Consider the following 26,146-nt stretch of genomic DNA (forward strand, 5'->3'; position numbering starts at 1 on the left):
ACGAGCAACTTAAGCTGTCTGTTCAGCTAAGCAAACTGCCAGATACATGTAGCTTCACAGTGCATGGCACTGATTTTTTTTACCTGTCAACAGGAGACAAATAAGCCTATTCCCCTAAATGTATATTTAGGGGATTTAAGTGGTTCCTCTTGGTGACTTGTGACAGTAGTTCTTTTTCTGGCTTTGGCACTCACCAGAAAATAAGAGTCAATTGTAGAATCAGATTGGGAGTTCTCTCCAGAATCAAAGCTGAGGTCAATATCTGTTTCAGGTGATTGTGTCAATACAAATGTCGGAATGACAGATGAACTTGTTGAGACCACCTCACTCTCTGGGTTCGTCGACCTGTTCAGCCACAGTGGTGAGTCATTCTCTTGAGTTTTGGAATCTCTTGGGTCTGATAAAAGGGTTACTTCGCTGGAAGCGCTCATGCTCATTTCAGAGGAAGATCCACCAGATGGTTCAAAAGAATGAGAGTCTGTTTGGTGACTAGTGCTGCTGGGTAATGGAGTGACTGTGTGTCTTTGTGTGATATTTAAGCTATCAGTGAGCTGATCCTTTGAAAAACCTCTGGTAGGTTCATCAGTACCCTTTGTTGTTCTTCCCACATCGAAGAAGCCAATGGTGGTGACCTCAGTGTGCTCCGTAGAGGTCCTGACAGAGGGAGAAGTTGTAGGGAGGCCAATAGGTGTGATGGATTCAGCATTGGGGGTTGTTGGTGGCATTACTTTGATTGTAGTGGTGGGGACAGCTGTAGTGGTGGGAGCAGATGTCTTTGTGGGTGGTGGCTGTGTTGTTGCAATAGTTGTTGTTGTAGCAGTCGGGACAGTAGGAGGTGGAGGGGTCAGTTTTCTGCTGGGTGTTGGTGTGGTGGGGGTTGGAGGTTTGAACTTGACGATGAGGAAACACAAGTGAATAAGCAAAGGGGGGAGGGGGAGGGGAAGGGAAAAGAAGCATGGGGAAGACAAATTAGGATAAAACAGAAGGTGAAAGCAAAAAAACATTAAGGAGTAACTTATGAGTAACATAAAAACATTCATGGTAAACCAAAAAATAGAACAGGGACAGTAAATAAAAAAATAAACAGAACTACAACAAACAACAGAAAATGCATGCAAAAATTGGTATGTGTGGTGCGAAAAGCAGTATGATAAATGCTCATAAAACAAACAACACTCTTAGGCTATCCGTTTCCCCTTATAGAATCTATATGCACAGCACAGTTAAAAGCCCTCTCTGTGTCGTGCAGACTCACATTTTGGTTGTAGATAGTCACTCCTTCGGTGCAGACATGTTTATGTGTGCAGACATGCTGGTGGATACACCAGTTACACCCCCAACGACTGCTGATACACCCTTGGCATCTGGGAGAGAACACAGCAATGTTAAAAAAACATGATCGCAATCTCTGAAAGGGCTGTTATGACAACAATCAGACTCTTTCACACAACCCAACGCTACATTACACTTACTATACAAACAAAGAAAATAATCATTGTAACTGAAACATATAAAAATTATTATGAATTTTTCCAAGCAATTCCTATGGAAATATCGGGTTAGGGCTATTTCTGTGACCGTGCAGACTTCACTGAAAAATTTCTGTTACAATGCACCAACTAAACAAGTGGCCCAGGTGGTGGACTTCAAAGAAGTATACCAGGAATAGCTACTTAGCCATAGTGTGTCCAGTTGTCCATGTCCGTATCCACAACAGGGTTAATTAAGCCAAAGTGCTAACAATTGAGACTCAGACACCTAATGTGCAAACAGGCATTCTTACTGCAGTAACAAGCTGAAAACACCTTACTAGCATCTAATGCATTTCGCCAAATTAGATTTAATAATGCGAGTGTGTGTACGCATGTGTCTTGGTTAGAGAGGTACTCACGGCCTGCGTCCAGACAGCTGCTGCACCAAGCTGCAGTTGTAGAAGGTGAATTCTGTCTCTGCTACCGTGACATTTATGAAGCGCAGCGATAAGGTAACCATTACAAACTCTGCAACAAGTAAGCCAGGACACGTTAGCTTCAAGTTGACTGATCAATAAATCAAAAATGTGCACGGAGTAACTACATACAAATTCTTTGAAATTCTCAGTGAGCGACTGGAGGACACTATTTGAGGGCAGCCTCAACTTTGCTTTTACAAAGAGAATAGTAAGTAAAACCTGAATATATGTCATGTATCTTTGTCATCTGACACTAGCTATTGTTTGCACTTTAGAAGGAAGTAGCTTTCACATTGCCACTTAGAAACAAATACATGCAAGTTGTGAATCAGTCCAAAAACACTCCAGCCACTATTTACAACAGTTACATGAGTGGATGCAACACCCACCATCTCCATGGCTAATGGGGGGCAGACTGCTGGCATCAGGGGTGGAACATATCACACCAGCAGTAGTGAGCAAAGCCGGTGTTTCTGTATACTGGAAGAAGCAAGAATAGGCCTCGCCTTGTTTTAGACTGGGTAGGCCTTCTACTGACACTGTAATCTACATAGGAAAGGACAGTATGAAGAAAGAAAGGAGGAAAAGAGACAAAGAGGGCATTTCATTAAAGTAAATGGTTACTTTTTAACTCTACCCACTGAGGGTTTAATTCAAGAACTGGAAACAACAACGTAATCTTGTGCTTCGATCTGCTGCCCCTTTCCCCCTGTATTACATCAGTTTCCTCTCCACGGCTGATATTGTAGAGGCTGAGGTGTTGGATACTGAGACACTGCTGTGTCTGGTTGAAACTCCACAACCAGTGACCCTGCTCAGATCCTCGCTGGCACTCCCACCGCTGACCACAGCTGAATAATGTTACATGTAAGAAAATCGAATAAGATCAGAAAAGAGAATCATGGCCACAGTAAAGATGCATTTACATCTCCCTATATCTTAAAGGAAAATTAATATGATAATAATAATAATACATTTCTTACCGTCCCTCCAGGACACACCAGCCACAATAGGGGTCTCTGGCAGACAGACAGGACTGACAGTCTAAGTGATCCCCACATTCTGCCACTGGACGTTTCTCTACCTGAAATGAAGAAAGAAAGAAGAAGTAAGGCTAAACTAGTGAGGTGATTAAAGTAGATAACAATGGCACTAATGTCCTATGAATCCTATGAAGTCTTTAAAGTGAACCAATCTTTTTTTATATATAAAATCTTCAGCTTCAGATAAAGCAAAAATTGTTCATATGTGAACATGGATAATCATGAGTAAGTCAATAATCTTGTGGTAAAATGTGAATGCTTTTTATAGGCATATGGCTTTACAAAGATTTTAACTTGCATCAGAGTCCCTGGGAACTCATCAAACTGGCAACCACAATGTAATAACTTGGACTTGATAATTGGTTTATTGCATTACTGTGGCAAATACTGAAGAGGTTGTCTTTGGTTTTTAATGTGATAATTGCTTTGCTTTAGTGAAAATGGAAATAAAGACAAATTATGGCAAAATGACATAAAAACAATTCTTAAATATTTAGTTAGCTATACATGTAATCTTTAGCTAGCTAGTTTGAATGTTATACTCAATATTTGTTTCAGCTTGTAATGACAGTTTTATTGTGTTTATATTTCCTTTTTATTCACATCAGACTACTAAAGATGGCTAAGTTGCTCATTACAAAATAAATCTGCCATACTTACCGACACGTACGAAGCGAGATATTTAATCTCTAGCTCTCTAATCTTAGCTTCACATTTAACTATGTTTGTCTCAGTAACTATAATAACAGTGTTATGGCCCTTTGTGTGTCCTGTTTCTTCAAGCCAGACCAATATGAGTCAGTAGCTAGCTCGGCTGACTAGCTAACAAATATTTACACTGGCTGCTCGCCTACAAACATCTACTGGACATTTAATTGAGTTCAATCCACTTTCAGTTTTATTTATATAGCAACAAATCACAACAACAGCTGCCTCAAAGCACTTTATATTGTAAGTTAATGACCCTACAATAATACAGCTAAACTTAATCTAACTAGAAATTCAAGCACTAAAGATAGGTAACAAAAAGTAATACTATTTATTGACGCAAGGCTGATGCTGTACTGTGTGTTTTTATTTATGTACTTTTTTAACTTAATGCAGAAAAAGAAGCTTGGATTTAGGAATGCTAATGCTATCTTTGTCACACATTACTATGAAAAAGAAACTTTAGGAAGTAGGAGCTCTCCTATTTACATATTGTCTTTTATCCCTTTTATTGTTGGCATTGGTTAACCACATAATTTTTTTTCTAACTACCATAAACTGAACTTCACTTTTCGCATGCAAATATACCAGCAGTCTCTTGACAAATGCAATGTATATGAGGAAACTGGAACTGCCTCACATGTGTATGCTAAATGTAACTTCTGCTGCGCTACATTCAGGTGCTCCGTGGTGTCGGACTGACACAATCAATTTTGTGTATAGACTTGCAGTTTCCCCAAGTCCATTTATCAGCATCTATAGCTACCCACACACACTCTGTAGGGAGTGTGCCAACACAATGGAGGCCACTTTCTCTGATCAATACCATTGTTAAAAGCGACTTTACACCTCCTGCAGACTGTTGTACAACTCACAGTGGGGTTAGTGACTTTTGACCTCAACAGCCAGCTGGCCTCAGTGTTTTCTTTTACTCTTTGGCTTATATTCTGTTATCCTCTTTTATTAGTGAGAGAGAAACAGCTTGAGGAAGACGCAAAGCCTGAAAAACTCTGACAAACAATAAATAGTGTTGACGATGGATTACAATCCATGTTCAGTCTTGTGTATGGAGACATCTGGTTGAGTGGTTGAATGGGGATACTCAGTCAAAAAAAAAACAAAAAAACAAACCCTGCAGCTGTTGAATATTTGGACTTAAAATATGGGAAACCTAAAACTATCCTAAAGTGTTTATAATTCATTGTAAACTTACCGTGGTTTTGGTCATGATGTAGATATGTCCTCCATTCTGATCCAACAAAAGGTCACTGTTAATGGGAGAGTTGGGGTGGATCGTTGTGTTCTCGTATACCTCCACAGTGCCATCTCGGCCAAGATAAACCTGGACGTTTATAGCAGAAAAGCACAAGACATAGAATTCGTGGTATACATGACGTAGCAAATATCAGTCCAACTCAATTTGAATTTCCAGGACAGAAAGGATGAGCGTGATCTATTCCCCTCACTGCAGGACTAAACTGAGACAGGCAAAAAAATAAAAGACAAACGAATACCTTCTTCAGCGTACAACTCAAACACAAATCAAATCAGACTTGCAAAGGAGCGCAGTAGAAGTGGGCATGAATGTGATTATCACACAGTCAAATCTAATATGAAGTACAGGAAGACACCTCTGGCTTAAGCAATTCCCAGGCATTCAAACTCTCATGTTACTTCATGTTAATGAGATCACTGTGGACAGAATGGAGAATCAGTTATCCCATTAAGAGGATGCACTCAACACATAATGGCATGGGAAGCTGCTTTGTAATGCTCTGTGACTTTGGAACATTAAAGAGATGTGTCCATCATAGAAACTTTTTTTAAGCTGAAAATGGCAGGCCATCTCCTGGAAACAGCTAGCTATGAGCAACAACCTGACTCTAGCCTACTGCTCCTTAACAGTAAATCAATGTTCCTCCATTATTTGTCATTTTACTATTGCTGGGATTAAAAAAACCCACTTCCAGGATAGCGACCAACACCATCCCGTTTTGACTTTTATTTTGAAACTTCTGACATAAACCAATTCAGGAACACCACTGCTCTTCCACTTGCTCATTCAAAACAAGGAAGTTAACCATCAAGACGTCCAGGTGACTTGTATCTCCACCACGCTAATGCTTCTTTAAGGTATTAAGTGGCAATCATCAGGCCTGAAAAACAAAGCCAATACTTAATTGCCCAGAGCAGCATCTAATGCGCACTGAAGGCTGTCTCTGAAAGCAAGTCAATCTCCAAAGAGCTCCATGTCAAAATATCCAACATCCATCTTTAAAGTGTCTATACCTAATTTTCCCCCTTCTGACACCAATAAGGGAGATGTTTTTTCGTAATCACTCACCCATTTGTTAATACTTAAAATTAGGGCTGTGTAGCCAACACCTGTCTGATGGGACTCACTTATCTCAGCTATTTCGTTCACTGAACTGGACCTTTTGACCGTGTTTGTGGTGGATCGTTATTAATGGAATTATCTGACAAATATCACGGCCCTCTGTGTGATGCAACCTTTCCAAGATGCTTTGGCTCCACTTTAGTGAAATTCTAGTCTTTTAGCACCAATTAATAGGTGTCTGTGTCTGTCTATTGCAGTAGACAGCTGTAGTCAGCCCTCAAAAATATGTTCACTTGTGGCTCTAAAAACCAAGCCAGCAAAGAAATCACAGACACTGTTTCTTATTTTGCACTTTTGCACATATTCAACTCTGTATATTTTATATATTTTATTATTATTATTATTATTATTATTTTATTTTATTTTTTTACTATTTAATTTGTAAAAATGTGTATACACACACACACACACACACACACGTAGGAAAATATTTAGTATACACATCCAGAAATGCATACACTATTATATATTGTACATATATTTATTAGTTTCAGGTTGGCCATTCTTGTATTTTGCTCGTTTGTGTTGTTGTGTTTGCACATCTCTGTTGCTTGTGGGGCTCGCACACAAGAATTTCACTCGCATGTGCTGTGCCAGTGTGCCTGCACATGTGATGTGACAATAAAAAGTGATTTGATTTGATTTGATTAAAAATGTCATTATTCATTCAGAATTATACATCCACTAGCCCATCGTCTTCATAAGATAGTTTGTACAGTGAGTCCTTTCCTAATTCTGCGACAAGTTTTCATACCCTGAGACTGTTATTTACTCATTCAGCAACACAATCCTTATAAATTGTCTGAAAGGAGAGACTATAAGCCAAATTAAGCACCAACTGTCAGCAGAATTTAAAGAATTCTGAATCTACAGTCATGAAAAAAAATGTACCCACTCTTCACACACCTATAACTTAATAACAAATAATCTAGTCTTAAAATTAAATGAACAACCCCAAAGAAGCCTTAGGTGAGAGGTGAAATCTATTCAAGAAATTGATACAAGTCCATTGACCTTTTTTACATGCTCCTTAGACAATCTGTTTGGACAACAACACGTATTATTATTTTTAAAAAGTGTTGTTTGACAACCTAAGCACACCTTTACTCCTTCTGTAGGAAATAAGAGGGTAAGTAGCAGGCAGGTGCTCCTAATCAAATGCACATTAATGAATCATTAGCAAGTGTGAGCATCTCTATAAAAGCAGAGGTTTCAGCAGTTTGCCTGTCTGAAGAATTTATGTGTGTGGGTAACATACTGCTAAGGAGAAAAGACATTGACGATGATCTTAGAGAAGCAATTGTTGCTCCCATCAATGTGGGAAGGGTCATAAGGTCCTTTACAGACAAGGTCAGATTGTTCATTGCTCAGGCAAACTGCAAGGAGCCAGAGAGCTTCATCTCAGACTATACAGGTAAATGTTGAAGTTCTTAACAGCATAATTAAAAAACTGAACAAATATGGCTTATTTGGAAGAATTGCCGCAACAAAGCCTCTTCTCTCTAAAAAGAACACGATAGCACGGCGTAGATTAGATTTGCAAAGTTGCAAATTTTATAAACAGAATAAATATATTTACAACCTGCGTGGATGAAAAGTACTGTACTTCCTGCACTCGAGTTCCTACATGTTCAATGTGGTTTTTGTACCAGTTAAACAAGGAAGCAGTAAGATGGTCGTTGTTATGTTTTCCATTTTATGCTTCCATCCATAATGCTCGCGTAAGCCAAACAACCTCCAGCTCTAGCTCCACAGTTAATGTACCAATGTAAGAGCAGTATCGATTGTTTTATTGAAACCTTGGTGTGAAAACAAATATGCGCAGTTAGGCAAATGCAGAAATGGTCTTTTAATTCCAACAAAGCAACGCAGGTAAAGCCTGCTGACTACAACCACAAAAATCAAGTCAGTTACACCAATTACAGACCATCAACATATTACTGCAGTATTACATTTAAAGTGGGTCACCAGTTGTCAACCTCTTTCCTCTGAAACACAAACACGCGCTCAAATGGAGTCCCATATCTGGATGCTGTGGAATTTGTCCTGCTGTGATACGCTAATCCTGTTACAATAGCTTTTTTCAGATGACTACGTTGAGTGCAGCTTTGATCTGCTACCTAAAAGTACTAAGTCTGGCTCTGTGTCTCACTCTCTCTAGTTGACACAAGAACACACACACACAAACAGAGCAAAACAGGTTGTGTCTACAATCCTCTTATCTTGATCCCTTCATGTAACTATCACATCTATGCAGATGTTGTTCAGAAGGTAGAAGCGTTCTCTTTTCTTGTTTTGTTTTGTACAGAAGAGCTGAAAACATCACTTAGACTTTTTATCAAAGTCTAAGTGATGTTAGAAATCTACTCTGGACGAAACTTTCCAACAAAAACCCCCCCAAAATAAGACCCTGTCTCCAACATGTTGCAGTGTGCAGAAGAAAAAGCAAACCCGTTAAGCGTGGGATCACAAAGGTATGCTAGCCTGTGTTTGTTGGAACACTGTGAATGCTGGAATGATAGGAATCTTCCAGGCCGGAGTCACACAGTGATGTAGAAGTATATGGGAACTGGCGTGGACTTGGATTAAATATCTTTGAAATTGGATTTGTGTGTTTCAGGGTGTTTTATGTGGTGTAAGGTGTGTTTTGCTGAGATGTGAATCATAGACAAGTTAGAGCACAAAGGCAGGCCTGCGTGGACACAGATCCAGTTAATCCCTGACACTTATGTGAGCGCGATGAATGAAAAATTAGACCACCGGGTTAATAAGAAACTGGTAGAAATATTTCCATGAGTCAGGGGTTTCTCCCTGCCTCCCACTCTGCGCACCAGGGGAGGCTCTCCAAGGTCACACAGAAACAAAAACTAAAAGTCTGAGCTACCTTATGAAGGGTCCCTTTGGAGTCTCCCAGGAATGCGATGCTATGTCCATCCCTGACACTGACTGCCACGGCGGTGAGACGGGCAGATGAGGTGTGCCATGCAGGTTTAGCTTTCAGCGGTTCCCTGTTTGCCATTGGACTTGGGGTGTGGTCGGAGCCGCAGGGATATGCCTTCAGGGTATTCTAAAACATGTGACGGGATAGAGAGTTTGTCTTGCTGGTTCATCTTCAAATAAACACAACAGAGACTTTTATTGCTACAATTTCAAGCTACATTTAAATTTTTATATCACATTTCAAATACAGCTATTATTTTTCCCTTGTTGTTTTAAGTCATGCCAAACATCTAAAGCTTTAGAGCAAATAAGTTTATATTCCCACTGTTGCCTCAGAGCCTCTGAATCCTCTTAATACATCGTAAGAGGATTGCACCATAGATTAAAGCAGACTCATTCAGAGACATGGTCTCTCCTTTCCTTTGGCTTTGCAAAGCAACCACTCCAAATTCCGCTTTTCCACTAAGTCTCCAAGCTCTGCTTCTAGATAATTGGCCCTGGAGGAGGAGGAGGAGGAGGAGGAGTGGGTAGAATGAGAGATCTTTTTTTAGTTTGCTCAGTTTGTTTATTAAGAAAATAATGATAACGTTTCATCATTGCTAGGAGGGGAACTTCATGATTTAATACAACTTTATCTTCCCCATTCATCTATTTCCTTACTTTCATTTCCTCCTCTTTTGCACTATATTCCACAGGCTTTCTCTTCACGTCTCTGTTTCTTCCCCTCTCTCCCTCTCTATTTTCTTCTGCCCGTGGCTTTCAAAAGAAGACTCGTCCTTCCTTGTCAGAGCTCATTAAGCAGTTTCACATATGATTCAGGGGTAGTTTGGTTTATTGATCCCTAACGATCCCATTAAATGCTTCTGTGGGCTGGCAGGACCTGAGCAGTTTGCAGGGCAGTGGACAGGGTCTCTGAATGGCTGCAGCTGGGCAGAGCTACTCCTGGGGCTTTAGAGACCTTAGGGTTTTTTTTAACAAGGACCTCATTACTTCACTTTCATCCATCCATTATATGTAGTCACTACTTCTTCTTGTTACTACACTTAATCTTACCAGTCCTGTCATTCTTCGTTACATGGTTGTATCTGTTTTGGCTTCCGCTGAACACTTACATCAAATTAGTCGATATAGCTGAGGTATGGGTCGACATCAGGGAATAAGTCCTTATGATAGAGAGTTTTAATGTATCTACTGTGAGGCTTTCCTGCTATAACTAGCACAAAGCATTAAGGATGTTCTCTCTCAGCAATCTGAAAGGTTCACATGAGCATGCAAAGGCTCAAAAAAAATATTTGTTTTCACGGGAAAGATCGACATCAAAAGCAGGTCAGCGCTTAATCCCCAAAACATTTACTCCTGTATTCTTACCACGGGCAGGTTGGCACAGCTGGACTTGACCTCATATTCTATGTAGGCCTCTCCTGTTCCCTCCCCCCGCCCATCTTTGGTGTAGCAGAGGTCACGGGTTGAGTTGATGTATCTGTCCAGCTCGTGTAGAGAGAAAATGCACAGAGCTGACTCATGTGAGGGATTGTCGTTTGTGGGGCTGGTGCTGGTGGAAAAGACTCCTAGCAGATCCTCACCCTGCAGACCCGGCCCGTGTCCCACCTGTTCCAACAAAGGCACAGAAAAAGGGTCAGCGTAACCCTGATGAACACTTATTCTTCAGCATACTTGTCACACTTACATGTTTCAGATCATCAAAATAATTGTAATATTAGACAAAGTTAACTGAAGGAAATACAAAGCACAATTTTAAATGTTGATTCTAGTTATTTAAGGGAAATAAATGGGGGCCACCAAAAATATTGGGGTGGCAATTCTATCACTAATAAATAAAATGGTTAAAATAAAATGGTTGTGATGCAATGTGAAGAACCAACAAGATATCAGGCACAAGTGTTCATAATGTTTTGACTCAATACCTGGGCTGCCTGGAGCAGATTGTAACTCCTAGGTGAATGGGACTGTGATAGGCAGACAAGAGGAATTTCCACATACGAATAGTAGGAAGTGTCTTCCATGCACACTCTGGCGACATATGTCCGGTAGTCCCTTGATGGTGACTTGATGTCACGGCGGTAAAATAAGAAGTACACGTACGTGCCCCGTGTGAACGCTGTCACAAAATGATGATCATACTCCGAAAGACGCCCAGCCACAGCTAGTTTAGCTGTCTCTTCATAGGAAAAGATGGGTTTTAATGAAAGGTGGCGTGTGGAGATGGGTGGGTGGCTGGCGGTATAGCCCCGACCAACATACATCACAGTTCTATCTCCGCCACTTGGCCGCACTACCAAACCAACTGTTGACACTGATGGATCATTGGCTGCAACATACTGGGTATCCACAGGCCTCTCGGTAGAGAACAAAACCTCTCTGACTGACCTCAGGCTACGTTTCTGGCAGGTGCCCTGGTGCACACTGCCACATGTGATCAACTCCAATGCTTTAGGATCCACCAGCAGTAATTTGTTGTGATTACTGGTTCTTCTGGCTTGGGGACAATTTGTGTCAGTGACTGGGGGCAGGCATTCTTTGCTGTCGATTACAGGTCCAGTGCTCTCTTCTTGCTCCAACCGCAGTCCATCTAAGCCATCCAGTTGGAAAAGGTGGTCCCTGGCCCCCACGTACACAGTCCCCGCAGAGGGGTCGGGGTGGAGCACCAGGTGCTGGAACTCAGTGTCATTATGGGAAAAACGGGGGTAGGAATGACCATAGACAGTGGCAAAAATGGTGAGGATGAACAGTAAGACCAGGGTGGAGTTCCCATGTAGCATGGCAAACACTCTGAGGATGGGAAAAAAGGGTTAAAGGCTTGCACTAGCGGATATTTAAGATTGAACATCAGCATTTAATAAGGCTAAAAGCTGCTTCCATATAGCTAAGGAAAGTGCAACTTAAGAGTTTTATAGAGCTTAGGTTTAACATCAGAAATATTACGTGTTGAAAACCTCTTAAGAATTTAAGCTAGCAAGAAAATGCTCTTTTTTCTAACTAATGCTGATTATTCCAAGCATGCACACAGTTTAACTAAATGCCTTCAAGTAATATCCTGTACCTTTCTTATGACAGTTGCCGAACATGACCAAAGCCAACACCAAACGGACCCACTAGCAGGTATTATGTCTGAAACAGGATATTCCTCTTTGCCACACTAACAGAAATGGGCTCTGTATTATTATGTGTCATTCCCCCTATTTATACCATTACCTGTATACATTAATATAAAGCTAGAACAGCAAATGAACTATTTATTTATCTTTGAGTGATATCTGCCCAACTGAAATTTGTATGAACAAATTGATTTGGGTCCACTGGGTGCAGACAGGTTATTAACATCTGACAGCACATTTTTGGTTTTAGCCTTTTTAAAATGGTGCTTTGTTCAGAAAAATGGGATCTCACCATTTATGTTCTCTGTTCAGCTGAAGAAATTCTTCACCTTATCATCCAGAATTATATCCCCATCCTTTCATCTGTCTGGACAGCAGCAACACATGGGATATCCAATCTGCACACAAAGCAGGAAAAGAATGGCAAATTCATGACATACAGAAGCAAGATTTAAGGTGACTCTTATTCCCCCTCTTGAAAATGTCATAGCACCAGCGTGTAAGATTACTTGCATAGCGTTTAACTCTGTCGCTGTGCAGAGTGCATTTAATGGAATCGAAACGCCAGCAGCCACAGTATCCCTTACCATTGGAAACATTCAAAACAACTCCTATCATTTCCCATTTCCACAGCCATCACTCAACACCTCTGAGGAAAGTGGTGTATGGACACTGAGAGCTTTCACATTACAGATAAAACTCCTTCAATTATTGAACAGGTTCCCCAGACCTTTCACTGACCCTGGAAAGGGTCATATAGAATTAAACAACTCCTCTGTACAATAGTGCCTCTTTCCACCTTTTTTTTTTTTATCCTAAAGGGAGAGTTTATGTTCATGATAGCTACTATAAACACATCTAGTCTTAACAAAACATCAATAATTTGAAGCCTCGTAACAAAAAAAAAATTTAAACACTAAAAATGTATAGATTCTAATACACAAGTATAAGCCCTAAACCAGGGATATGAAGAATACTGAAACTGAGCACTGGCAAGTATTACTTCTGGCCAAACACACAGCATAATGACAGACTCTGAAAAATACGAGTATGATATTAAAAAAAAATGCAATTTTGTGCAGCATTACCTTGAAGTGCAAATAGATTTCTAAGAGATTAGACATGCAGTGCCATCTTACCTAACTGTCTACCCCCTGGGGCTGCAATCAGGACAAAGACAAGGGAGGTGGGAGGGGAGGGGAATCTCTGGGAATGGGTGTGGATCTGTGCGCATCTCTGCATAACCAGAGGCCATCCAGGAGCAGGTGCGTGTGTGTGGTAAGTGAGTGAGTGTGTCTCAAGGCCTCCTCTTTACTTATTCATGAGCAGAATAAGAAGTATTATAAGGAATAACCTCCACGCCCACTGTCAAAGGATTTGCGTCCGGTTTATGATGCACTATACACTAATACTATACACTGTGTGTGAGAAGCCAACGAGTACACTCTATTAAACAGGGCTCAAAATCGTACAGACATGGGAGGAATAGTCTTCATGAAATATGCATATAAAACAAACAAATTCTCATGTTTTATTGATTCACACTGCCTACAGCCCTCACATCCATGTTGTTTTCAATCAGGTAAGCAGCAATCCTAAAAGTAAAAGGCAATGTGACCAATGGGCGATGTCAGGAGTCCAACAGTTTTTGGCTACTGAATGAATGGTTCTCAAATAGAACTGTCCAGTATGACCAGTGTCACTGTTTGGTGTTCATGCATGTGACGGATTTTCTCAAACATCTGAAACAGAAACTACAAGAAACTGTGGATCATTTTCCCAAATCATCTGTGTTGTCATAACCTCACACACATCTTGCAAAATGAAATACCGCACTTGAAACTATGATCGCGTCCACTGAAACAACACGCATTGCTATCATATGCTTACATAAACACTGACGTGATGCATTCAAAACACTTCCATCAAAAGTGTTCATGTATGTTTTGGCTTCGTGAGACCATGTTACAAATGGAAGCGCATTTCCTTTTTTAATTTAATGGTGAAGTGTAATGTTTTTTTTTGTCCTGAAATAACATTAACAACACTACATGTATACTACTCAAGAAAAAGAAAATTGAAAGGAACACTTTTAAATCAGAATATACAGGGTGGGCCATTTATATGGATACACCGTAATAAAATGGGAATGGTTGGTGATATTGAAGTCCTGTTTGTGGCACATTAGTATATGTGAGGGGCCAAACTCCTCAAGATGGGTGGTGACCATGGTGGCCATTTAGAAGTCAGCCGTTTTTTGTTTTTTTGGGGTTTTTTTTTTTTCTTTCTTCTTCTCTGTTTGGTTGTGTTGTTTTATGCTATTTTTGATAAACGAATAAAAATTGTATATCAAAAAAAAAAAAAAAAAAAAAAAAAAAGAAGTCAGCCATCTTGGATACAACTTTTTCAATAGGAAGAGGGCCATGTGACACATCAAACTTATTGGTAATGTCACAAGAAAAACAATGGTGGGCTTGGTTTCAACTTAACTTTATTCTTTCATGAGTTATTTACAAGTTTCTCTTTGTTCACAGCCATTGACATGTCGAAGAGGTTAACACGTAAGGAGCGGATCGAAATTGTGTTGATATCTGGTGATACCGGGTCATTGCAGCAGATTTCAATGCAAAACACCCTACGGGACCACCCATCTCCCATGCTACAGTTAGCAAACTGCTTGCTAAGTTTCGTGAAACTGGTTCAGTGTTGGATTTGCCAAAATGTGGACGCAAGAAAACTGTCACTAATGAAGAAACATCAGTGGGTGTCCTAGCTTCATTCAGCAAGAGCCCACAGCGTAGCACTCACCGCATGTCACTGGAGAGTGGCATTAGTCGAACATCTCTTCGGTAAATATATTAGCTACTCACAAATGGCACCCTTACAAACTCCAGCTACTGCAGCACAGAATTTGCAGAATGGGCAAAACAAAAATTGGAACAGGACCCTCAGTTCACGCAGAATATTTTGTTCAGTGATGAGGCAAACTTTTATGTGAATGGTGAAGAAAAACAAACAAAACCACCGCTATTGGTCTGACATTAACCCACATTGGATGGATCCCTCCAAGACTGTTGGAACAACAAAAGTGATGGTTTGGTGTGGTATATGGGGTACAACGATAGTGGGTCCATTCTTCATGGAAACCTCAAGGTCATTGGACATTTGAAATTGCTACACGATGATGTGTTTCCCTCTTTATGCACTGAAGCTGGCACATTCCAGCAAGATGGTGCACCACCACATTATGGGTGCCAGGTCCGAGCATTCCTAGATGAACAGTTACCTGGAAAGTGGATTGGTCGTCGTGGGTCCATTGAATGGCCCCCAAGGTCTCCCAATCTGACACCCTTAGACTTTTATCTTTGTGGTCATCTGAAGGCAATTGTCTATGGTTTGAAGATACGAGATGTGCAGCACCTGAAACTACGGATACTGGATGCCTGTGCTGGCATTTCTCCTGCAGTGTTATCAGTGTGTGAAGAGTGGGAGAAGAGGGTTGCATTGACAATCCAACACAATGGGCAGCACATTGAACACATTTTATAAGTGGTCAGAAACTTGTAAATAACTCATGAAAGAATAAAGTTATGTTGAAACCAAGCACACCATTGTTTTTCTTGTGACATTACCAATAAGTCTGATGTGTCACATGGCCCTCTTCCTATTGAAAAAATAAAAGTTGTATCCAAGATGGCCGACTTCTAAATGGCCACCATGGTCACCACCCATCTTGAGGAGTTTACCCCCTCACATATACTAATGTGCCACAAACAGGACTTCAATATCACCAACCATTCCCATTTTATTACGGTGTATCCATATAAATGGCCCACCCTGTAGATTTAAGTCAGCTAAACTTGTGAGATACTGATCTGGTCAGGTAAGTAGCAGAGGGGGTTGTTTCAGCTGCTTTGGTGTTATTGAAATTAACAAGAAATGCACTAGAGGGGCAACAATGAGACAATCCCCAAAACAGAAATGCTTTTACACATGGATGCCTCTGATATTTTATTGACTGTTTTCTCACTACCAGCAGCATGAGGCAATACCTGGACCCTACAGAGGTTGCACAGGTAGTCCAACTCCTCCAGGATGGCACATCAATAAACATGTCATTGCCATAAGGTTTGCTATGTCTCAGTGTCAAAAGCATGGAGGAGATTCCAGGAGACATGCAGTTACTCTAGGAGAGCTGGACAGGGTTGTAGAAGATCTTTAACGCATCAACAAGAATGGTATCTGGTCCTTTGTGCAAGGAGGAACAGGATGAGCACTGCCAAGGATGTAAAAATGACCTCCAGCAGGACACTGAGGGTGGCCTGAGACCCCGACCTCCTCTAGTGGGTGCTGTGCTCAGTGTGAACGGCTATGCCTGGCTTCATGAGCATGAACTTAATACATGCTCAATGGTCGCATAAAGCATAAGTCATAAAGAGTCATAGCACAGTAATAAAGTTGACTTTAAGACTTCTCCTTATAACTTCATAGGTAAGGTTTGCCAACATTGGCTAACACTAGCTGTCTTTTGCTATTGCCTGTACTAAATCAGCTATAACATAAAAAATTACTTTGAGGAAGCTTCGAAATTTAGTTTTTTGGGGGGGTTTATATTTGTTTACGTATGAATGGGATTTCATCTGTAAGAGAACGGTTGTTGTCACTGAAAGTCTCGCATTAGGATCATAGAAACACTGCGGTGCTCAGACTAAAAGGAGTTTGTTTTTATTTTACAGGTTAACGTAATAATGAAGCTAGCTACTATAATTCAGTGGATCCAGTAAAGTACAGTGTACCATACTGTGAAATATATTCTGGTCTAGTTGTGATACAGCATGCTGCATTTGATTGCACTTGGATGGAACTATGCCAGCCATTTCCCAGAACAATTTTTTTTCTTAAGAGGGACAATAAAGACTAATTTAATCTACTCCAATCTAAAACTAACTTAAAACAATTACTGTGTCAGGGCTAATAACTTGTTAAGCTGGATATTTTAGGCCTATCCAGCCTCTGTAATGGAGAGCCTGGGAACTATTCTACACAAATTCTCACTGCCACTCTTAACAGGCGTCCTCACCTGCTCTTTGACCGGACAACATGACGAGGTCAACATATTTATAGCCAACTGTGACCCCATTGCCATGGGAACTTCCTCTTGCTAGTCATCAGTGATGTCTTCCTACAAGCTACCATGAGATCAGACTGAATGACTGTGGTGTGGGGCAGAGTAGAGAGGGATGGGAAGGAACAGAGACGTGAGAAATAGAGTCGTAGTCAATGTAAAAGTCAAAGAGGGGAAGTCCGATCTGGGATATTTCTGTCAGTGTATAAGACCTTTTAAAGATAAGCAACATTTTCGCTTCATCCATCAATGAAATGAGCAATCATTAAATTTGGATTGCTTCTTCTAAAAAAATCATTTAACTCCATGTCTTTTACTTCATCCAACAACTTTCATTTCATAACTTTTAAACGTTTCCTGTCCTTGAGCTCTGCTTTATTCACGACATCTGGTCTGTAGAAGTGCTTGGTAGTCAAACAAATACCAGTGACACCCTTTAGAGCTGCAAAGGGGCGGCCTCTCTCATGCCTTTCATCAACAATCTCCAGTGTTCATCAGTTGTGTCTGGTATGCAGCATATTCAGCCATGGGACGCAGTCCAGCAACCTATAAATAACCTCTTGTTGGCCCATTTCAGCTGAAAAGGGGAGGGGAAAGGGTCGTCATATAGAAACTATGAAGTAAACTGTGACATGTAAACAAAGCAAAAGCAAAAGTTTATCTGGGATTTTCTCACAAATGTCGTATTTTCATGTTTCTTTTTGGATGATTGGCTACTAAAGAGATGATAATTAGTTTAACCCAATAAACTGTAAGAGAAATGGTGATTTACTGTACTGTGTTTGTGCTACCCAGCATATTTAATGACCTCTATAAATGTCTCAGAATGCAGTCTCATCTGTGAACTTTCACCCTACCCATTCCTGTCGCTCTCTCTCTGTCCATGTTTATTAATCACTGCGAGAGTCTGCTGTGCAAGATCATTTCTAAAGCTCCTAATGAGCCGCGACAGCCCACTGACCACCAAAGACCCCATAAAATATGTGAGTTCAACAGCGCAGAGACAGTGGGGGGACACTGGGCCCGGAGCCATGGAGCACTGCCTTGCATTGTTATGTAGTGGTGGGTTGGCTGGCGTCTCGCCCCAGGCCCCGGGCTCTGCAACAGTAGCATCTGTGGATCCCTTCCAGAGAATACAGTAGAGGAAGTGGCAAAGGATCTGTTAGAGATCAGCAGGGCTTTCAGTGGCCACACGCAAATAGGATGCAAGTGAGAATATACAGAACAGGAACATGTATTTATCAGGAAATGCTTGAAATCGATTTATGACAAAAAAAACTGCAGAGAGCTTTGTGAGACTGACTCACTACAAACAAAGTCTATGAGAACACTTGCAGTGTTTGTGAGGTTTCTAATGATGGTGGAGAAGAACTGAATTTTTTCAGTTGCAGACATCCAGATAAAGATAAACAACAAACAGCAAATTCAGCAGCATCCTGATCAGAAGCAGAGAGTAGCTGGAAGTAGCTTCAGTTCTTTGACAATGTGTGTGGTAGCGTACACTAGTTTCCCTGACCCAGGGGTGGCCAACTCCAGGCCTCGAGAGCCGGTGTCCTGCAGGTTTTAAATATCACCCTTATTAGTTCATTACCAGGCCTCTGGTGAACTTCAAGAAATGTTGAGGAGGTAATTTAGCCATTTAAATCAGCTGTGATGGATCAAGGACACATCTAAAACCTGCAGGACACTGGCTCTCGAGGTCTAGAGTAGGACACCCCTGCCCTGATATAAAGGTAGAAGCAACAACAAGAAGAAGAAAAGAACAAGGGTAAATTAATAATTTTAAAAAATCTGCATCAACAGAGGTGTTCAAGTGTGAAATATCTGTAATGAGAATTAGCACTCACTGACTTTCTCAGTCTAAAAAGAGTGGGTTCCTATTACCAAGTGGATGACTTGAAGTATCTCAGGATCACGTTCACCAGTAGGGGAAGAGTTGAGCAGAAAGTCTCCACACAGTTGTGGTCAAGTGCAATCTGAGAATGAATGTATGACTGTGGACATAATGTTCTACAGTCCTACGCTCACCAATGACCATGAACAGGGGGTAGATCACAGATACAATCAGGGGACATTAGTTATCTTACGAGGGTATCTGCGCTCAGACTTAGAGACAGGTTCTCCGGACAGGAGCTCAGCTATTCAGTCGAGATGGTTGAAGGATCTCATTGAAATGCTTTCTGGACCCAGGACGGAAGAAGGGAGGTCTGGTCATTTTTGCTTAGATTCCTGCCCCCACAACATGGATGCAGATGTGAAAATACCCATGAGTCAACATTAAACTATTCATTTGCAGCAAGTTCTGGATCGTGTTTTGGTTGTGTGAGTGCTTGGAAGCATGATGCTCATATTTTCATACAAATGATGATTAGATTGTCAAAGAAGAGAACAAAGATTTGACAGCTGGAGTCTTCCAATCAACCATCAACATGAACAACAGCGGAGCATATCCCTGATAGACAAGATGCCATTGTCTAGTGTTGTGTGTCCTGCAAGCATAGCATACTAGAACTACTGGAACAACAGTGTGGTTGCTGGTTGTGTCTCTCCACTTAGATAGTTAGATCAGTATGTTTAGATCACTAATATTATGAGAGGCAGATGCACACATGCTTGGCCTTTTTCCATATCCGTTGCCCTCTTTAGGGTCAATGGCCATTTCTCCCCCCGCAGTTCACATGCAGACACAGAGGGTCTCTCTCTCTGTCCCTCCGGTGTGCTGAAGGAGCTCTCTGTCTGCTGCAGCAGGGAATAGTGTCCCTTTCACAGCTCTCTGACCAAGTGGCTACAGTTAACGGACACGGGATAAAAGCCACTTCCCTTAAAAAGAGAGTCTACCCACACATGCACTTACTTAGCCCGTTTTATGACAGGATCCTTTCACCCTGGAGGCAGTAGTGCTCTGCCCGGAAGAAGCAGGTGTTGAGCCTAGCTGCTTGGTCCAGCGTGTCCCCCTCAACCTGAGATGCATTGTAAGCGCCACTGGCTTTCATCTGCCAAATCTAATACTAATTATCTCCTGCTACCTCTGCACCAGTGTGCTAACAAAACTGGTCTATGAGTAAAAAAGACTATTCATGTCAATATAGCAGGTTGATGCCACTATGAAAGAAAGAAAATCAAATTTTATCTTTATTTTATCAGATCACCAAAGTGTTAAAAAAAACAATTAAACTTGCATTAACAGAAGATATAACAACACATCACAGTAAAAAATAAAGCAATGCAGGCTGAATTCTATTTACTGGTTCACACTGTGTAAGATTAAAACAGCAAAATATAAGAGCCATTAACACTACAGCAGCTTTTCCTGCTACAAAATGTTAACATGTCTTTTGTGCATGAGGCAATACTGAAATAAAAATACCTTTAAATAGTATACATCATTAAAAAAACAATTACTTGGTGCAGTAAATTAAAGTATAAAAGCACAACTCAGCATTAGAAGTTTAAAAGTTCAACAACCTGCATTTGCTGCTGAACTGGTAGCAGATATTTAGGAAAGGAAAAATGTTGTTTAATATAATCCAACATGGATTTTGTTTTCTTTTAACATGAGACACAAAAAGATAAAGGCTCATTTAAAGATGTGTCATTAGTTAATTGAGATGAATTATATTGTATTGACATCAGCACCTACGATTCAGTGGCAGTCAAGCTCTGATATTTTAGCCAGCTAAGCCTTCATTAGAGATTCATATGCATCAGGTAGCTGCTATTTATCTTAACGGTCTTTACTTGCCAATTTGCTGTGCTACCTAGTGTTAAACTGAGAGCCACAGCTTAAGCAGCATCCAGCTATTTAATTCACTCACTCATGAGAGACAGGATGCTTTAAAAAAAAAACATGCATGACGTAGCAAAAAAATATATTCCTGTTTTGGTTTGTACAGCCAACATAAGCTAGATTGTTAGCTGGATATTTTTGTTGCTAAGAGTAGTCCTAGCAGAAAAAATGAATGTGTTAAGGACAATCCAATGCCTTTAAATATGACATTAATTAAATGCATTAAAAAAAGCCAACTCATTCACCTAATGACACAGTCACACACACAGAAAAAAAAAAAAAAGCATGGCAATCACTTTTTCCTGTCAACGATTGATTGAGAATAGTTGTGGCGACCACTTTTGATTGGTGGGAGGCAACCTGCCTCCAAACTATCCCTCTCAGACTGACTACAATCACTCTTAGACTGTTGGAGGTTTGTAAACACCTGTCTTCTAATACATAAGGTTCAAGGTTCAAGGTTCTTTATTTGTCACATGCATAGTTATACAAGTATAACACACAGTGAAATGTAGCCTGACACGCTCCTCGACATGTGCAAAAATGGGGGGGGGGGGGGGGGGGGGGGGTGTAGAGGAAGAACGTTATATATATATATACACATATAGTATATACACTGGGTGAATGTGCAGTAGTAGCAGCAAGCAGGTGAATTCTGTGCATTAATATGAATAGACATCTGACTATTTTACAGGATAGACAATATAAACATATTTAAAATTAAAGGAATTGAAATGTACATTGTGCCTTGGTTTAGAGTGTCTGGAAGAGTCCTGTCTCAGTCAATTATAGATGATGTGAGCGGGCGGGTGTGTGTGTTTAGGGCACGGATGGCTTGGGGATAGAAGCTCCTCTTGAGTCTCTCTGTCCTTGCCCGGAAGATGCGGAACCTTCTACCAGATTGCAGAAGTTGGAACAGTTTGTTGCCTGGATGGGACGGGTCCTTCAGTATCTGCGCTGCTCTAGTCTGGCGTCTCCTGGTGTAGGTGTCCTGAAGCGGGGGGAGAGCAATCCTGCAGCAGCGTTCTGCTGTACGGATCACTCTCTGGAGAGCTTTTTGGTCCTTCACACAGCTGTTCCCAAACCACGATGTCATGTTCTGTGTGAGGATGCTCTCCACAGCGCCTGTATAGAAAATCCTGAGGATCTTTGGAGAGACCCTGAACTTCCTCAGTTGTCGTAGGTGATACAGGCGCTGCCTAGCCTTTTTGGTCTGGACCTGAATGTGGGCAGCCCATGTCAGGTCTGAGGAGATGTGGACACCATAATACTTGAAGGACTGCACCCTCTCCACTGGAGCTCCATTGATGATGATGGGCTTGTAGTCTCTGTGCTGACCCCTTCTGAAGTCCACCACCAGCTCCTTGGTCTTGCTGACGTTCAGCTGGAGGTGGTTGTCCTGGCACCACGATGCCAGATTCTTCACTTGATGAATGTGGGCCGCCTCATCGTTGTTGGAGATGGCACCCAACACCACTGTGTCGTCAGCAAACTTCACAATGGTGTTGGAGCCATGGGTGGCCACACAGTCTGAAGTGTAGAGGGAGTAGAGCAGTGGCGAGAGGACACATCCCTGAGGTGCTCCTGTGTTGATGGTGATGCTGTTGGAGAAGCACCTGCCCACCCTCACCACCTGAGTTCTGCCAGTGAGGAAGTCCAACACCCATGCACACAGACGGCTGTTAAGTCCCAGATCCCTCAGCTTTGTGAACAGTCTGCAGGGCACTATTGTGTTAAACGCTGAACTGTAATCAACAAACAGCATTCGCACATAGTTACCCTGTTTCTTGTCCACGTGGCTGAGAGTGGTGTGTAGGACGTGGGCGATGGCATCCTCTGTGGATCTGTTGGATCTGTAGGCGAAATGCAGCGGATCTGTGGTGTCTGGGATGGAGGAGGAGATGATGTTCTTCAGCAGCCTCTCAAACACCTTCATTACTACCGAGGTCAGTGCAACTGGCCGGTAATCGTTCAGGGATGAGGGTTTGCTGTTCTTGGGCACAGGGATGATGGTGGATCTTTTGAAGCATGTGGGGACCACAGACTTCGCCAGGGACTCGTTGAAGATGTAAGTGAACACACCTGCTAGCTGGTCAGCACAGCAGCGCAGCAGACGGCCGGTGATGCCGTCTGGCCCCGCCGCTTTCCTTGTGTTCACTCTCCTCAGTGCCGCTCGGACGTCATGCTCCGCGATGCTGGTCACCGGTCTCTCGCTGATGACGTCACTGTCCTCGGTAGTCAGGCGGTAGATAGCATTAGCCGCCTGGCTAACCTCGAAACATTATTGTACATTATTATTGTACTTTATTGAGCCCCGTGGGGAAATTGCTCTCTGCATTTAACCCATTCACTCAGTGAAGCAGTGGGCAGCCATTGGGCGCCCGGGGAGCAGTGTGTAGGGACGGTACCTTGCTCAGGGGTACCTCAGGGTAGCTGTTAAGGGGAATCGAACCCCCGACCTTCCGATCATGGGGCAACCACTCTACCTACTGAGCTATCCCTGCCCTCTACGGGCGTAGAACCGATTCAGCTCGTTGGTGAATGCAGAGTCAGCGTTGATCGGCGCAGTGTCCCTGGCTTTGTAGTCCGTAATGGTGCGTAGTCCGTGCCACATACTCCGTGTGTCGCCCTGGTGGAAGCGGGACTCCACACGTTCCCGGTACCGGCGTTTGGCATCTCTCACTGCGCGCCGCACGCCGTATGAGGCCGCTTTGTAGGCGCTCATATCGCCAGTGGCGAGACCCGCGTTGTAGGAGGCGGTCCTGGCGTTTACTGCAGTGCGGATCGATCTGTCCATCCACGGTTTCTGGTTTGGGAATGTGGTGACTCTCGCAGTGGGGATAATCTCCTCCGCTAGCATATTGACGAAGCATACTGCTACTTCCGTAAACTCGTTGATGTCGACTGCGCATGCTCTGAACATGTCCCAGTCTACGTCGTTGAGTGCGTCCTGTAGCGTAGCTTCTGATTGGGCAGTCCACCGTTTTACCTCCCTCTTGGTCACGTCTTCCCTCCGTATGCTTTGTTTATACTGGGGAATGAGGAAGATGGCGTTGTGGTCAGACTTCCCAAAAGCCGGGTGTGAGACAGCTTTGTAGCCCTGCTTGTATGGCGTGTAGCAGTGGTCCAAAATTCGATCCCCTCTCGTTGGACATGAGACATGCTGGTAAAAGTTTGGCATGACTTGTCTGAGGTTCGCTTTGTTAAAGTCTCCTGCTACAATGAGGGCTGCGCCCGGGTCCTTGTTTTGAAGCGAGCTCAGCACATCATGTAATTCGGACAAAGCCATACCTGTGTCCGCTTGGGGTGGGATGTAGACCGCCGTGGCGATGACTGAGGTGAACTCACGGGGCAGATAGAAAGGGCGGCACTTAATGCTCAGGAACTCCAGATGTGGCGAGCAGCCGCTGGAGAGAGTAGAAATGCTACTGGCATCACACCACTTTCTGTTTATCATGAAACACACTCCCCCACCTTTGGTTTTGTTCGACTCTGCCGTTCTGTCCGCGCGGAGCACAAAGAATGAATCCGACGGAGTTACGGCCTGGTCCGGCACGGTGGGGGTCAGCCATGTCTCCGTGAAGCACAGAATGTTGCAGTCCCTCATGTCACGTTGGAAGGTGACCCTTGCTCTTAGGTCATCGAGCTTGTTCTCCATGGATTGTACATTGGCCAGTAGGATACTGGGCAGTGGTGCGTGATGCGCCTGCTGTCTCAGTCTGTTCCTAATACCAGCGCGTTTTCCCCGGCGCTTCTTTGTTCTGTGCCTTTGTTGTTCTCCGCGCCGCGTAGAATCTCAATAAATAAATACAGAATAAATACAGATGATTGTCGACAGGTTGCAATCAATCTCAGTCACTCTGTGCCAGTGAGTCCATGTCATCTGCAATGGAGAACCAATGTTGTCAAGCACCTTTATCATTTTACAGTTAAATTGTAACAATGCAAAGCAGCTATGTTTTTGTGCAAAATTCTGGACTCTGAGGGCAATTAGATTTTTTACGATTTATCACAACTATTCACCACATTTTAGTTTTAATTTAAATGCCAACTTGACCCCATTCAGTCACAAACTCATGGCACAGTGATGCCGTCTTCTTGTGTTTTGGAAGTCATTTTAAAGATGCCAAGCATAGATGTAATGCAGCAATTACAAATGTTTGGGTTGCTTTTATTAGCATACATTTTGTTAGTAATGACATGTAAAAGGTCTTTTGACTGACAGTTGTGGTGGTGGTAGCAATCATGATGATAATATTTGTTTAAATATTGATTTCACCATGCCCATGATGAAATAAATTTGACTTTTCTCATGAGGAAAATATAAGAGAGGAAACTGACAGCGCCTCAAATATCTCCTGAATCGCAAGAAAGAGAAAATGAGTCTATCAGTTATTTTTAACACTTTGATGTATCATTGATCTTCATCCATTTTATATACCCTGCTCATTGGAAATTCTTATAAATAGTTCTAGTGTCACACACTGTGCAAAAGGTTTACATGTCAGCTTCTGACGAGAGAGAGTGACATTTCCATTGTACGGTGCAACTGGTTCCTCTGTGCATAACACAAAGTCTTTGACCTTTTGACGTAGACTAGGTGGGAGAGAGGGGCAACTTATGCTGTCACAGACATATGACAGACTGGAACCGATGGTGCTGCAATTCTTCAATTCAACATTCAACAGGCAGAAGGATCAAAGAACAGTCAAAAGGAAGCAGGGGGTGGACGGGCTCAGCGAGAGGGAGGGAGAGAAAGAGAGACAGGACAGAGAGTGATTGACAATTGCAGCTGAGACTCAATTTTAACTTTAATCGGGGAGGAGCAAACGGCTGTGGGACCTAACTGGCTCTGGAGGGCAGTAAAATATGGCTTCTTAATAACTATGTCTGCTATAAATCTCAAAGTGGATATTTGATTATAGTTTTTGATGAAATACACAGCCTCCACAATCCCGTCTATCTCAAGAGGTACACTTTGAACTAAAACTGAAACTGGACCATATAGTTAAATGAAGATAATAATAGTGAGAAGTGTGTGCTTTCATTGTCCCGTGTGTGAGAGAGAGTGTGTTAAG

At 42.1% G+C, this 26,146-nt stretch overlaps 1 protein-coding gene across 1 annotated transcript in view; it reads right to left on the reverse strand.

The window, feature by feature from the left end:
- The window catches only part of plxnb1a (plexin b1a), an 89,027-nt gene that overhangs the window by 37,229 nt on the left and 25,652 nt on the right, over positions 1-26,146 (reverse strand). The window contains exons 2-12 of the mRNA XM_086276414.1: positions 12,449-12,554; positions 10,966-11,830; positions 10,409-10,648; positions 8,985-9,167; positions 4,916-5,044; positions 2,935-3,035; positions 2,670-2,802; positions 2,341-2,497; positions 1,892-2,000; positions 1,256-1,364; positions 195-890 (exon numbers count right to left, since the gene is read on the reverse strand). Of these exons, the coding sequence (XP_086132540.1) occupies positions 195-890; positions 1,256-1,364; positions 1,892-2,000; positions 2,341-2,497; positions 2,670-2,802; positions 2,935-3,035; positions 4,916-5,044; positions 8,985-9,167; positions 10,409-10,648; positions 10,966-11,820 (2,712 nt within the window). The 5' untranslated portion in view covers positions 11,821-11,830; positions 12,449-12,554. The remainder of the gene's footprint in view (positions 1-194; positions 891-1,255; positions 1,365-1,891; positions 2,001-2,340; positions 2,498-2,669; positions 2,803-2,934; positions 3,036-4,915; positions 5,045-8,984; positions 9,168-10,408; positions 10,649-10,965; positions 11,831-12,448; positions 12,555-26,146) is intronic.

This window comes from Aulonocara sp. 'chitande type north' Nkhata Bay, linkage group LG20 (assembly GCF_057382095.1).
Source record: "Aulonocara sp. 'chitande type north' Nkhata Bay isolate Kocher_YH1m ecotype deep benthic linkage group LG20, A_spYH_male_GT1.1, whole genome shotgun sequence".
Classification (NCBI taxonomy): domain Eukaryota; kingdom Metazoa; phylum Chordata; class Actinopteri; order Cichliformes; family Cichlidae; genus Aulonocara; species Aulonocara sp. 'chitande type north' Nkhata Bay.